The sequence below is a fragment of the Pseudonaja textilis genome, chromosome 1 (assembly GCF_049901715.1).
Source record: "Pseudonaja textilis isolate UNSWEBS1 chromosome 1, rPseTex1.2, whole genome shotgun sequence".
Lineage (NCBI taxonomy): Eukaryota > Metazoa > Chordata > Lepidosauria > Squamata > Elapidae > Pseudonaja > Pseudonaja textilis.
The window spans coordinates 270,950,390-270,965,519 of record NC_141990.1 but is presented as its reverse complement, the minus strand read 5'-3'; the positions used below and the strand labels follow the sequence as shown (position 1 = coordinate 270,965,519).

At 38.7% G+C, this 15,130-nt stretch overlaps 1 protein-coding gene across 1 annotated transcript; it reads left to right on the top strand.

The window, feature by feature from the left end:
- Window positions 1–218: 218 nt before the first annotated feature.
- LOC113438609 (transmembrane protein 151B-like) lies at window positions 219–14,623 on the top strand. Its single transcript, XM_026704058.2, has 2 exons — window positions 219–398; window positions 12,330–14,623. Exons 1-2 carry the CDS (start codon window positions 309–311, stop codon window positions 13,749–13,751), a joined length of 1,512 nt encoding a protein of 503 aa, XP_026559843.2. The 5' UTR covers window positions 219–308; the 3' UTR covers window positions 13,752–14,623.
- The last annotated feature ends 507 nt before the right edge of the window (window positions 14,624–15,130 follow it).

Sequence of the window (15,130 nt, the reverse complement as noted above, 5' to 3'; positions counted from 1 at the left end):
CCGGAGCCCCTTTAGCCCTAAGGACGCACCTGACTCGGGAGCCGGGCGGGCAGCGAAGGCGCCCCGCTCGCAAACCTGGACCGGATCTGCGCAGGGAAAGCGGGACCCATTGGAGGGGAAGCTGCAGCTGGAGGAAGAGTCCGGTGGATTCCCTCCGCTCTCTCTTCTCCCACCTCCCCCCACCCCTCGCCCCCCTCACTCCTCGCCTTAGAGGGCCCGGCTGGGTCCGCTGCTCTGGAGCGGAACGGAGGAACTTTCCCTTCGATTGAGCACCGGGAGCTGGGCTGCGAGATCTGTAATGGCTAAGGATGTCTTCGGAGGGGGGAGCAGAGCCATCCGCTGGAAATAGTCCAGAAGCAGCAGTGGCAGCGGCTGCAACTACAGATGCTAGCGAGGAGGTGAGAAGCCAAGGGCGTCTGGGGGTCTCTAAGGCACTGTGTGTGGGCAACGCCAGGCGGACCGAGTGGGGAAAACGGGTCAGTCTGTACCTGAGGATGCGTGTACCACTGCACCCATCCTCAACAGAGCCAGCGCCAAGGCTATATTGGTACCCCAGAATGAAGGGACTTTGTGTATCCGTGCAACTTGTATGTGGCACTGGGAGAATTAATTAAGGAGGGGAAGGTGGAACCAAAACCACTGATATCACTCGGATTCTTTTAGATTAGGCCTTTATTGAACTCACACAAAAGTGTTGTTGAAAATAGGTGGAGGAAAACAATAATAAGGCATGATGGGGCCTTTTTTCATTTTCTTTTGTAGAAATATTATTATTATTAATAATAATAATAATCAAAAACATAGAGTTGGATATCTGTCCTGGTAATCTCTAGTGTGTGTGTGCGTGCATGTGTGTGCATTTGTGTGTGCACACTCAACTTTTTCTTATGATAAGATGGATGTGCAAGAGAAATTTTTGTTGTGTTACGTTGTGTAAACTTCTCTTCCTTGGGCCTTCCCGGGGCAGTAACCAGCCAACCAAAATGTATTGTTTTGCCCATCAAAGGTGATCAAGTTTAAAGCCTTTTCCAAATGCAGAGAAAGAAAGTTTCCAATGTTTTGAAAATCTTTCTCTGGTGTAAGAATGAATATATGATTCATTCTTATTCTGTTAGGTTCAAGGATCTATGAGAACTATAACCTGAGTCCCCCCCACTCCACCCCCTTTTTTTGCTCCAGATTTCCTCCCTAGTTTTTAGGAATATATCCAGAGTGAGTTTTCTCTGATAAACAAGTGCTCTCTCACTCCCTGCTTTGCTGCTGTTTGAGTGACATTTCGTACCATCGGGCTTCCAAATTAAAATGTGCTGATCTGAGAGATGGAGCATAACCAATCGGTTTTCCACCTGGGTCCACAAAACACACTGCAGATATATTTGTCCGTCGTGGTGCAAACAGCTAACCACAACTACAAAATGTCAATAGAATCAACTCGTAAATGATTTTGTAATCATAAATTTGATGTTGCAAATTCAAAGGCCTGCGTGGTATACACAAGGCCCCGAATACGATCTAAAAAAAGAACGTTGCTGAATCAAAACAAGGGCTTATCTAGCCTAACATAAGGATTCCTCACTGGCCAAGCAGAGAACCCGGCCAAATCCTTGTTGGATGTGAGCACGACACCATTAGCCCACGACATTCATTTTTTATGTGTTAATGTATTCCAGGCTTTCTTCTTCAGGAATTTAAGCCAGCATACTTAGTACTCCTGCTTCCAGTTTTATCCCCATGACTCTGTAAAATACATTCAGCTGAAGCAGTGCCTGATCAAGGTCATCCAGTGATTTCAGCCACAATGGACTTGAAGTGGGTCTTCCCAGTTCCAGGACAATTTTTTAAAATACTGGCCCATATTATTTCCTTTAGGCTCCCAATAATTAGTACTTAGAGGCATGTTTTTCTAATACTATAGAAATAGCATTATATAAATGCTATTCCTAAAGGAAATCAAACCTGATTGTTCTTTGGTAGGACCGATGTCGAATCAGAAGTTCAAGCACTTAGCAATAGCAATAGCACTTAGACTTATATACTGCTTCATAGTGCTTTACAGCCCTCTCTAAGCGGTTTACAGAGTCAGCATATTGTCCCAACAACCTGGCTCCTCATTTTACCTATCTCAGAAAGATGGAAAGCTGAGTCACTTAGACCCCCTCATGAGAAGAGGGGAGTCGCTGGAAAAGACCCTGACGTTGGGGAATGATTGAAGGCAAAAGTAGAAGAAGATGGCAGAGGATGAGATGGTTAGACAGTGTCAATAATACAGTGAACATTGATTTGGACAAACTCTGGGAAACAGTGGAAGGGGGCTAGGCATGCTATGGTCCATGGGGTTGCACAGAGCCAGACACAACTTGGCAACTGAACAACAACAAAAATAAATATTACTGTACTATAATACTATAGTAATAAACCATCATTTCAGTATCTGTCTAACTTTAAATTTAAATTGGTCTAACTTTAAATTTAGTAGACCCCAATCTTTTGTTATTGGAATAGTGCAATAGAGTTTTCTTTCATTTGGTTACAGCAGCTTACTTGAAAAATCGTTCATACTAATATTGTGAGATCTCTATCACTATCACTCCTCCCGTCCTTTTTAAAAGGTTAAAAGAGCCCTTTAAATTGTTACTTTGCCTTTCACAAAAGTTGTTAAAGTGTTTAGTTTGTGGTTATTTCTTTCTACACCTGTCCATCTCTACAGCATCTTTTTTAAGGTCTCACAACCAGAATGTTAGACGTTATCTAAACTGTAGTTGAACACATTGTGCTTAAATTGCCATGATTATGAAAATAGTATTTTCATAGTAATATTGTAATGGTGTCCAAGTAAAATTTGTCTTTTTCACAGTAGCTTTAAAATAGGTCAATGTTTTTAATCAAGTTTTATAAGCATCACTTTGCTGGGTAGTCACTTCCAATTCCAGAGAGAGAAAAGGGGAGACAAAAATGGACCTCTCTCTTTTGATAATTGCTGACATGACTGTATTTGCCATTTCAATCCTTATTCCACTGATTTCTTGTAGTTCTTAGAAAAAAGTCATTATTTTTGCTTTTATTTATTGATTGATTTGATTTGATTTGTGTGCCCCCCATCTCGTTTAGAGGCATTGGCCATTCTAAAAAATTAGTTCATCCCCTAGCCTAATTATCCAGTTAATTTATAAGCGAGTTTAAAAACATTGCTCTCAGTACAAATTCTGGTGGAATCTTTCTGATGTTGTTGTTATACTCTGTTTGTGTCAAACTGAAGGCAGCAAACATACCCAGGATACTCTTTCACTGCACAAATAGCTCTTTACTCCAACACTTTCTCTTCCTGTCCTGGTTCTGAGTCCATAACTTGAGAATTCCTCTAGTTCCCTTGTCTGCTAAGGGATAAATCTTTTAAAGTGCACATAAACACTTTCACTGGATTGTTGATGTCTTCCTGTCTAGTGGCAATCTCATGGGGCTCTAAAACATTATTAAAAGCAAGATCTACCTTCGCAAAAGTTACCCTAATTTCTCTTCAGACTCTTATCATTTTATAGAGACTCTTCCAGTTCTCTATTATTATTTGATTAAAAAAACAGTTTAAATTGGTCACTTTTATATCCTTTGAGAGAAAAATAATGTTAGGACAATATTATATACTGTATTTTTCTCAAAAGGACAGCAATTCCCTACCTGAGTTCTACGGTAGGAATCTTACCTTAAGGAATTGAGCCAAAAGGATTAGAAAGGTATAAACTGATTTTTATTTTTTTAGAATACGGTGATCATCTCATTCCTAAGCAGCCAAGGGAAGGGTCCCAGCCTCGAGTCTTAGAATGATTACAAAGTTAGTTTACAGCTATAGATAAGAAATACAAATAGGACCAAAAGGAAGCTAGGGTCATCTTCTTGTCTCCCACAGAAAATTTTTCTCTATATACCATGATCAGGACACCAAAGGCACGAACACTTCAATTATCAATGACTTGTTGACTAACATGTTTCCCCCAAAATAAGACCTGTCCTGAAAATAAGGCCTAGCTTGATTTTTACACATGTACCCAATAAGCCTACCCCAAAAAATAAGCCCTAGTTATTCCCGCTCGCATCTGGCTGTATGACGTGAGGTGAGGCGTATGTGTAAAAATCAAGCTAGGATGGGGGTGGGGGATGCAGGTGCTCCATATGCCCCACACCTGCTTATCTTGTTTCACTGATGGAGCTGTGAGTGGCTGAATGCTGTGTGGTGCATTGTGCCATCGTGCACGCAAGTGGCAGAACCAGCAAGACGAGACTCATGGTGTTCTGCCACAAGTGGCTCTACCAGAGCAACATGCCTTGCAGCATTCCACTGCCAGTGACTGTACTGGTACAACAAGCCTTGTGGCACTGTGCCATGAACAGCTCCACTGATGGAACAAGCCTCACGGTGTTGTGCTGAAAGCAGCTCCACTGGCGCAAAGCCTCATGGCATTCTGCTGTGAGCAGCTCCACAAGGCTTGTCGCCACTCATGGCAAATGTTGCAAGGCTCGTAGCACTGGTGGAGGTGCTCTCAGCAGAATGTTTTCCCCGGACAGAGAAATGACAGAAACTCAAAGCTTCATGTACTTGCTAGGAGAGTTTGAAATGGACCAATAAGCTTCATCTCCCTCTGGGCATAAAGTGTTTGTACAGATACCACTGACCATGGCCTCTCCATCCCAGTGTCTGCTTGTCTGCAGCCTTAATTGGGTCCAAGCTCTCAGCACACCCTGGCCTCCACCTGCCCTGCCACAAGAGCGAAGAGCCTCCACAAGGTGCTGTGGCCAAGAAATGTCCCAGCAGAAGCTGGGCCAGCAGGCAGGGCAAGTGGAGGCTGGGGCATGCCAAGAGCTTGGCCCATTGCAGCTGTGGGCAAGCAGACAATGGGATGGAGAGGACGGGGCCTGCTCCCTGCACTTAAAAAAAATAAGACCTCCCTAAAAATAAGTCCGAGTGCTGATTTTCTAGGCCAAAAGAAAATAAGGCCGGGTCTTCTTTTCAGGGAAACACAGTATATAATAAAATTGTTTTTTTCTTGGTAGAGGTTTCTTGACCAGCTCTACCTGAAATTCTGATATTCCTTCCAGTGGTGGGATTCAAAAATTTTTTACTACCAGTTCTGTGGGCATGGCTTAGTGGGCATGGCATGGCTTGGTGGTGTGGCTTGGTGGGCGTGGCAGCGGAAGGTTACTGCAAAATCCCATTCCCTCCTCAACCCACTAACCTGCTTTCCGGCCCAGTTCTCCTGTGCAGGGCAACAAAAGAAGACCCAGCGGATCAGCTGTGACTCAGGAGGCAGCAAATAGATGGGGGTGGAGCCAGTCAGAGGTGGTATTTGCCGGTTCTCTGAACTACTCAAAATTTCCATTACCGGTTCTCCAGAACCTGTCAGAACCTGCTGAATACCACCCCTGATTCCTTCCTAAGCAGCCTGACAAGACTTAGTTCTTTTGACTTCTTCTCTGACCTCTCTTTTAACCAGATCCCTCATTTTAGAGAAATTGCTTCTTTTGAAGTCAAATGGCACTTTCTTGTGGCAATATATCATTTATATTTTGATAAGCGTAGTTATGTGATAGCTCATTCCAGTTAATTCAGCAATGTTATCTTATATACTACGTATATGCAGTCTATTCTGACTATGTAGTTTCTTTACTATTGACTCATCCTGGTTGATACCACAATGTACTGCCAGCTATGATCACTATAAATGGGACTGTGGTTGTTAAATTACCCTCAGTTATCCAAACTAGGTTATCACATGGCACACTGTATGTGCATCCACTGCACTCACATCAAGCAAGGGACTTGCAGCCCCTTTCCATACTGAACAATTCCCAATTTACTGGAATTACATTTTTAGGGAACTAAAAAAATCCATACGGAGAAGCTCTGTCCATATCTCTTTGGAGTCTTTAATTAAAATTAATCCTTTGTGACTGCAGCATTTAATGGCTATATCCAAAGAGCCTTTTAACTTAACTCCTATGTTTTAATGCAAATGCATGTTTAGTTAATGAAAGTTAATGATCTTAGTTAATGGAAGTAGATGAAAGCAAGGTGGTTTAAGATTACCAGAAACCTTATTGTTGAAATCTATTCCATGAGACAAGCTATCGTGCATGTGATGCTGCAAATATAAAAATGGAAGTTTTAAATTAACTTAGCTTGCATCATGTTGCCAAAATGGAGACCTAAGGTAATTATATTTCCTATAATATAAAAAGCTCAGAAATATTGCTCATTGCTCTCAGATAAGCACTGTCCCTACATGTAATGCTGGTCTTAAGTCAATTAAATAGTAAGGAGAGCAAGGGGAAACAAGGCAAATTTAAGATATATTATAAAGCAAAACATAAAGAAAAAAGAGAGAATTGCAGTGGAGAAATAAGGGGACAATGATTTATATCAGGGGTCCCCAAACTTGGCAACTTTAAGACTTTAAGCCAGGAGAATTCTGGGAATTGAAGTCCACAAGTCTTAAAGTTGCCAAGTTTGGGGACTCCTGATTTATAATGACAGCAAATTGAGGGTATTGGTTATGGCATCAGGCTAGAAATCTGGGAGATGGTAAATTCTAGTTCTGCCTGGTATGAAGCCAGCTGGGTGACCTTGGGCCAGTCATTCTGTCTGAGTCTTAGGAAGGAAGCAAAGGCATAATCCTTCCTCAAACTTGGCAAAAAAAACAACAACAACCTGCAAGGAGTTTTCCAGGCTACCACCAGGAGTCAAGACTGACTTGAAGATAACCAAAAAAGTAGTCTCTAGTAAGTTAATATGGTTTAAAGAAAGTTATTATAAACTCTATGGATTCATGGAACTTTTAAAAAAGAAAATGACTTGCGTTAAATTACTTCTCAGAAAGAAAGTATAATTGGTAACAACATTATTGCAAAATAGTAAACTTCAGTAATAATGATAATAGCTTGAAAAATTGTATAACTAGAACAATTTTAAGAATTGACCAAATTATTTGAAAACTAATTTGTCTCTTTGCTGGAGAGAATGCAAATGTGGACTACTGTAACAACCTATTTAAATATGTCACTACAAATCACCAACATATTAGTTCTCCTTTATATTTTTTAGCTATTCTCTATACCAAGTCCATAATCTTTAAATTGTGATAGTTTCTTAACATATGCTAAAAAGAACAATTTAATATCTAGCAACAAGTCCTGAATTATATTAACAATCCTGTTGGTTTCAGCATAAAATGTGACAGCCTAATTAGAATAACCAATACTTAAAAGATTTATTAACTTCATTTTAAGGTCATAAGAAATGGATTTAATATTCTTTAAGGTGATCATCTACTGGTGGGATGGGATGTTCACGATCATAATTCCAGTGGTCATCTAAGTAACCAATGTCAATTTCAATTCCTTACATCATCTTCAATTTCTTTAAACAAGAAAAGTTACGAGTTTTGAAGCAAGGGTTAATTCTTCCCAAAATGCCCACTGTGGTATTTCAGAAGCAGTGACAACATCTGGGTCAAATAATTCAAATAGCAAATGCTTAAGTTGAATAAATTACCAAGAAGCAACATAAGATAAATTTGCATTGTTTTTAAAAAAGACTTTTTCAGAATTGAGTTGATCCAATGTAATAGTGTTGAAAAAAGTCCAGTTTACTGAAGAAGAAAAAGGGAAAGTTTAGATACTGTTTTTAAACAGGAATTTAATTTTCATAGCTGTGCCATCCTGAGTATCCATTTATGGACAAAGACACATACACACGCATACACTAACATTGTAAGACTAAATCACACAGGAGATATATAGATACAGATAATAATTTCTTATAGCTCATATATAAATATTGAGGAAAATCAGTGATATGAACCTGAATCTGAACAGGTCTTAAGTTTAACTGAGCGTAGTTCTTGAAATGTTTAAATGGAGTTTTTAATAGTATTTTGCCATAAATTTTGTCCAATATTGAAAGAAACATCAACAATATCTGATTAGAATCTCAAACCTGGATAGACATGCAGCAATGGCAAAATTAACAGCATACACCCAGAAGAGAAGTTATACTAAATATAAGACAGAATGCGAGAAACAAAACCAAACAAAAAACCCCAAGCAATGACAATAATGGTTTCTAAGACAGTCTAAATGTTTATAAATACTGAAAATTAGTTGGAATATAAAGAAAGTGGGAGATATTTGTTTTTCAAAGTTGCTTTATATTTTTTTACTTTGTTTTTTTCTCTATTCATAAACAAATATAGATAGTATTATAATTTATTGGGAAAACTAGTTTCATGTATTGGTTAAGGCATCAGACTAGAAATTAGGAGACTGGGAACCCCATTTTAGGCCTTTTTTGTGAAAAGTTAGAAAATACAGTACTGTAAATTCAAATCATTACTTGCTAGAGGAAAATAATAAGATAGTTCCTTTACATTTAAAAACATCAACTGAAATGACCATTAAATTTTAGTCCAGTCCTTATGCTGGGACAACATTTAGTGCCTCATGGAAAAATAACTCAGTAGTTTAGAGACTGCACAGACAGCTTAAAAGTACCTTTAACTGTGTCTTTTTAATCTTATTGCTGCCTCTCAGAATCAATTTTACCAAATTATAGGGGCTGTCTTGCTAGTAACTTTCAGAAGTACAGTCTCTTTATTTTATTTATAGAACTCATTGAAATGACACCATTCAACAGCTATTCAATTATATTAGTTAAGATTTTTTTTGCATTTTCAGGATAACCTTAGTTCTTTATTGATTGGATGGCTAATTAAAACTTTTAAAAACTCAAGTCAGGAGTTGGTGGCAAAAAGAATAATGTAGAAGCATTAAGACATAATTATTCATAATATATTCAAACTCAGTATCATGTACAGGCCTTTTTGTTTTTTATCCTTGTACTACCTCTTTGGTGGAAATTTTGAAATGCTCTAACTGATTGGTAATCAATTGTGCAACTAATCCATACTTTCATACTTATAAAATGCAAATTAATGTACATCTAAGGTTACGTAACTTGGAAAATGTAGCTGCTTAATTGAGCACAAGTTTCCCTTTAAACACACTAAATCATAGTTATCAGATTTTCTCAGCTGTTGTCAACTTGACAAGATGTGTATCAAAAATTCCAGTTCTAAATCTGCAAATACTAGAGTGATAGTTATTTTGAATTATCTTCCTAAACAAAGTAGCACTACAAAATGCTTCACACCATATGAAGAGCTCAAGCCACGAGTAATTTAATTTCTCTTAATTAACTTCTAAAGAATTAAGCTTGGAAAATTGTTCATAAGATTAGCATGTGATGAATTCATTTATTGTTCATTTATAATAGTTCATAACAAGCTTTCTATCCTGTTGCAGAGTGTGTTGTTAGATTGGATAATTGTAAAGTACTGTGTTCTGCTAACAATAGCTGATATGATAGAAATTAATATGATGACTAGGACCACAAAAGGAAACATTTATGCTTTGAAAACCCAAAACATTTTTAAACATTAAGAGTAGCTTCAATATCAGAAGCTGGTTCAAGAAATGGAAAATTATGCAACCGTATTTCAAGCTTGCAGCTGAGTTGAATCAGTGATATTAGTATATAGCCTTTTAGGAACATGAGACATTTCATGGTTAGATGAATGAAAACCCCTTTTTTTAAAAAAAAAACATGAGAGCAAGCTCCTGATCCACGTTCTGAATGATTTGCAGAAAAAAAACTGTAGAGGAGGGAGCAGATACATCGTTTTTTTTTTTTTTTTTATAAATATGGGGGTTTTTTTTACTTTAGTTCTTTTTTTTGGTTTTCTTTTTTTTTTGGGGCCTTGAAAATGACCATTTAAGACTGTTGTGGCATCTGATTCATATTTATGACCATTGCAGGGTCCTGGGATCATGGAATCCCCTTCTGACCTGACAAGCTAAATCGATGGGGAAGCCAGATTCCCCTCAAAACCGTGTTACTAATTTAACAACTACAGTAATTCACTTAACAGCGGTGGCAAGAAAGGTCATAAAATGGACCAAAATTCACTTAACCAATGTCTTGTTCAACAAAAGAAATTTTGGGTTCATTTGTGGTTGCAAGTCGAGGACTATCTGTATATAAAGTTCTTGTAGGATCTGTTCCTCACTTAACTTCCTTGAAGAACTGAAGAAAACTTAGCGAGCAGTCAAGTGGTTAAACAGAGAAATATGACAATTATTATAGATGGTCTGCAGAGGAATTATCGAGTCTGTCATCTGCACCTCTATAACTGTCTGGTTTGTTTCTGCAACCCAACAGGACAGACACAGACTCCAGAGAGTAATTAGAGTTAGGGTGCAGAAAAAAACAATTACTACCAACCTGTGGTAGAGGGCTGTGAGTTAAAGAAAGAAAGAGACTTTAAAAAAAAAAACAAGAGAAGGGGAAAAATTCTTCAGGTTCTTCAACACCTTAATCCAATTGAAAGGTCTCAAATAGAAAAAAATGCATAAAAATGAATCAAAAGGGTAGATGAAAAAAACAAAAAATGCCAGGAAAAAAAGAGAAAAGGCTTTTAAGGCTTTCCCTTTAAAATAAAAAGCAAATGTGGAGATCGGACTCCCCCCCACCAAAAAAAAAACAAGCTCCAGCCAGGCCAAAGACCCAAATAATTACAAGAATAAAGATTTTAAAAAAATACAGTAAAGCTGGTAAGGAGGGATAGCACAACTTAGAAAAAATAAAAAGAGCACACTGCACTTTGTTTAGTTATCCAAGGCTCTTGTTTATAACTCTCTTCTCCAAAGACTTATCACCTTTTCTTTTTGTAAGCTTCAACACCAGGCTTCAGCTGTTGATAGAAGTCCAGAAGAGCACCTACAGTAACACTCCCCCATGCTCTTCCCTCTATCTTATCACATAGCAATGTCCTTGAAAAGGAATCTCAGTTCTTTCTTTCTCATCTTTCTCAGCTTCGTCTGATCACAGGAAATAAAGCATTTTCAAGCCTCTAGTTGGCAGTGTTACGAAGTTTCTTTGCTCTCACTTTCCCCCTCCTTTCCCAAGCAAAACGTAATTAAAATTAAGCCCCCATCAAAAAGGAAGGAAATATAAAAAAGGGAAATAACTAAGTAACTAAAGGGAGCCTCTAGCCTAAAATATTACAAAATCAAGGAGAAGAAAAAATAGGTATAAATAAGAAAAGAACCAGTCCAGTTTCAAAATACAAAATCGCGTATAGAAATCCAGCAATGAGAAAAAAAAAACACCTTACTTTGACATTTCCGTTTAAAATCGCTGCTTAATCACTTCTGTCAAAACTTTTACAGATTCTTTCTTTTCCTTAGGGTATCCTTTCAAGTCTTAGAATAAAAAAGTTCTCACCAAACCAGCACACTCTCTCTTTCTGTTCTCTTCCATTTCGGAGCTGTCCCAACTTCAGCAGCTTTAATGGCTGCCTCTTTGCCGCTGGCAAGAAGAGCTTCTCCTGGATCTACCAGGGATTTTGCGGTATCCCTGGGATCAACAGGATGTGCTCTTCACTTTTGTCGTCTCTTCGGGATGGTTTAGATCTGTTTGGACCGTCCAGGAGCAAAGATACCGGCTGCGATCTCAGACCTCCGAGATCGCATGCCATATCATTGCAACTTCCAAAAAAAAAAAAGACAAAAACAAGCTCCAGCCAGGCCAAAAACCCAAATAGTTATTACAAGAATAAAGAGTTGAATGGATGTAATTAAAAGATATAAAGGTGTCATACTCCAATTAGTAACTACAGGAGAAAATTTGTTTAATGAGAAAAGATAATATGAAATTGAAACAGAACAGACAAAAGTATAAATATAATGATTTGAATAGAGATGAGATAATCAAAATAAAATTGAGAAAATTAAAAGAGGGGAAAAACTACATAGAAAATGTAAAATAGTATAAGATATGGAATATAATACAAAAAGGAGCATGAAATTGAGTTTTGTGCCTGTATAAAGAAATTCAACCTGGGACCATGCTATTTTCAAAAAAGATGTTTTACTTGTATTTTGTGTGTGAAAACCCAAATAAAACTTTATTTTAAAAAAATAATTTTAATGTGAAATAGAACAGATTTGGTATGCTAACAAATCCAGCAAAATGCTTGTGTTCTTTCACTATGCTGAATTATTTCAAAGCAATTATTTGTTTACTTATTGGAGGTGGCAACTTGGGACATACTGCAATTTTGGGGTATCCTCTATCTGAAAATCCTGATGAGATGTGCCTTATATCTCTGAAATATGAAATTTTAAAACATGTAAGATTATTTACTGTAGTATTTCACCAAAATGTTCTTTCTCTTTTTTCATTTCTGTTCTTTCTTTTTTCTTCTCTGTTATCTGATTTTCAGCAAAGACCAATGAAGCAATCTTTGACTTCTTCACTATGCAGAGAATCTCACTGGAAGTGTCTCCTTCTCTCAGTTCTGATATATAGCTGCCTGGGGGCTATAGCTTGGTGCCAACTCACCCAAGTCACTAAGCTCAGTTTTGATAGTTCTTTCAAAGGCAAGTCTATGATTTACCATGGCAGTCCTTGCTCGGATGGCTATGTGTATATTCCATTAGCATTCCTCGTTATTCTTTATGCGGTCTACTTGGTGGAATGTTGGCACTGCCGCACCAAAAGTGAACTTCAATGCAAAGCTGATGTGGAAAGTGTCTATGATCGAATTGCCAGAATGAAACAGGCCACACCGTGTATATGGTGGAAAGCCATAAGCTACCACTTTGTCCGACGGACAAGGCAGGTGACTCGGTATCGCAATGGTGACGCTTATACAACAACTCAGGTTTACCACGAGAGAGTCAATACCCATGTGGCTGAGGCAGAGTTTGACTATTCCCACTGTGGATTCAAAGACATATCTAAGGAACTCATGGGCCTGGAATGGTATTCCACCACGAGGCTAAAGTTCACGAAATGTTTCAGTTTTGCCAACATGGAATCTGAGAACTCTTACTTGACACAGAGAGCTCATTTCTTCACAGAAATAGAAGGGCTGGATGATTACATGGAGATCAGAGAAGGCATGAAACTCAAAAATATAGACTTCAAAGAAGTCATGATGGCTTATGGAGACCCAGATCATCTTCCTTGGTATGTATCCCATTATGCTTTCTGGGTGGCTGCATTGTTGATGATTTCATGGCCCCTGAGAGTCTTCATAGAATATCAGACTGCACACGTACACTACCATGTGGAGAAACTTGTTGGCGTGGAGTACAGTGTGCCCTCTGTGGCAGAGGAGCCCCTCTATAGATACCGAATCCCCAGGGTAAGCACTCAGGACAGTACTGAGCTTGAGTGGCACATCTGCACCAATCGCCAGCTGATTCCCAGCTATTCCGAGGCCATGCTCCTGAACCTGACCCATTCTCCCATATGTAACAGTTACTCCATTCGCAGGTACAGTGAAATCACTCATGGCTGTGAGACTTGCCATCGTGCCTCCAGTACCTCCTCTATCTTTTCTCGCCACAATGGCAGTGCAAACTCACAGCTCTCTCTGAACACTAGCCGCTTCTCCTTATGCCAGATTCATGGCTCTCACAGGACAGGACTCTGGAGAAGTCACAGCAGCAGCATCACTGACCGTGGTTGCCAGGATGACCAGTGCTGCTCCCACTCTAGCCAGCTGGTTATCAACGAAAACCCACCCACTTACCAAGAAGCTCGCTTTTTCCCAGTACTAATTGTGCATAGGTCAGAGGGTCAGGAAAGGAGGCACTTGTGTCTCCGCCGTGCTTCCTGCCTGGAGACCTCGCTCTGACTTTCCGTTAAGAGAGTTTTAAGGGCAACTACTTGCTTGCCAATAACAGCAATACATACAACATAAAGTCATCAAAGTCTCAGTTGTCCATTTCTCAAAAAAAGAGAGACTTATTCATGTAGAAATCTAAGAAAACTCAACTCTGAATCTAAGAGTCTCAATAAATACTGTAGGTTAGTTAGGATGTTATCATGATATGATTGGTTCTTCAGGGATTTTTACAGTTTATAGGGTTTTATCCCCCTTTAATCTAAAACTCATGGCTAGGGTAAGAGAAATGTCTACGGCCATCTTGTGAACTTTACTGAATTCAGGTCTCCATAAACCTCAACTCCTGAAATGCTCCATAAACCTCAACTCCTATGTCATATTAACTGTGTATGCTACATGGTGATAAGAGGCAGATTCCTGATTTTATTATCTAATTTTAAAATAAAAAAATATTGTGTGTCATTCAGAAGACATAATAAAAATGTTTATCCCTACACTCATCCCATAACTTCTCTATGCTATTTGCTTCATTTCATTTTTCTTCTAAGACATCTCTCTATCTCTTTCTTTCCCTCTCTTTTGTCAAACAGATAGGAACACACTTTGCTTCCTCTCCTACTTTAAACTATTAAGGAAATATGTGGAAACATGTGACATGCAAAGACCCTATCTTAAATCCACATTATAGCAGTCTATAGCACAAAGTTAACTGGGTGACTTTGGGCCCATTACAGATAATCCTTGATTTATGACTACAATTAAGCCCAAATTCTGTTGCTAAGTGCGACATTTATAAAGTGAATTTTGTCCCATTTTGACTTTTGTCACCACAATTGTTAAGAGAATGACTGCAGTTGTTACATTAGTAACACAGTTGTTAAGTGAACCTGGCTTCCCCATAGCTTTTGTTTGTCAGAAGGTGCAAAAGGGGAAATCACACTTCAACTGTCATAAATGTCTGGATTTTGATCATGTGACCATGGGAATGCCATAAGTGTGAGAAATGGCCTTTAATCAAAAAAAATTTCAGTGTTCTTGCAACTTCAAACAGTCACTCAGAACAAACAGTTGTAAGTCAAGGGCTATACTTTCTTTCGGCCCTGGAAAAGGGGCAATGGGAAACTGCTTCTGAAAACCTGTGCCAAGAGAACTGCAGGAACTTCTCCAGGCAGTCTGAGAATCAGAGACAAGTGAATGAAGGGGGCGGGGGGGGGAGTTAGGTTCATGAATATTTAAATATTTACAAGTGTGTGTGTGTGTGTGTGTGTGTGTGTGAGAGAGAGAGAGAGAGAGAGAGAGAGAGGAGACACTACCTCAGTTCCCACCGTATTCCATGCTCATAACAAGTGATTTAGAAATTGACAATCTAAACCTCTCCAGATGTTTAT

Bases quoted from the DNA above. Each gene is read 5' to 3' on its own strand.
- LOC113438609 (XM_026704058.2), top strand. From the start codon at position 309: ATGTCTTCGGAGGGGGGAGCAGAGCCATCCGCTGGAAATAGTCCAGAA. The intron at 399-12,329 runs GTGAGAAGCCAA...TCTGATTTTCAG, and splicing joins CTACAGATGCTAGCGAGGAG to CAAAGACCAATGAAGCAATC.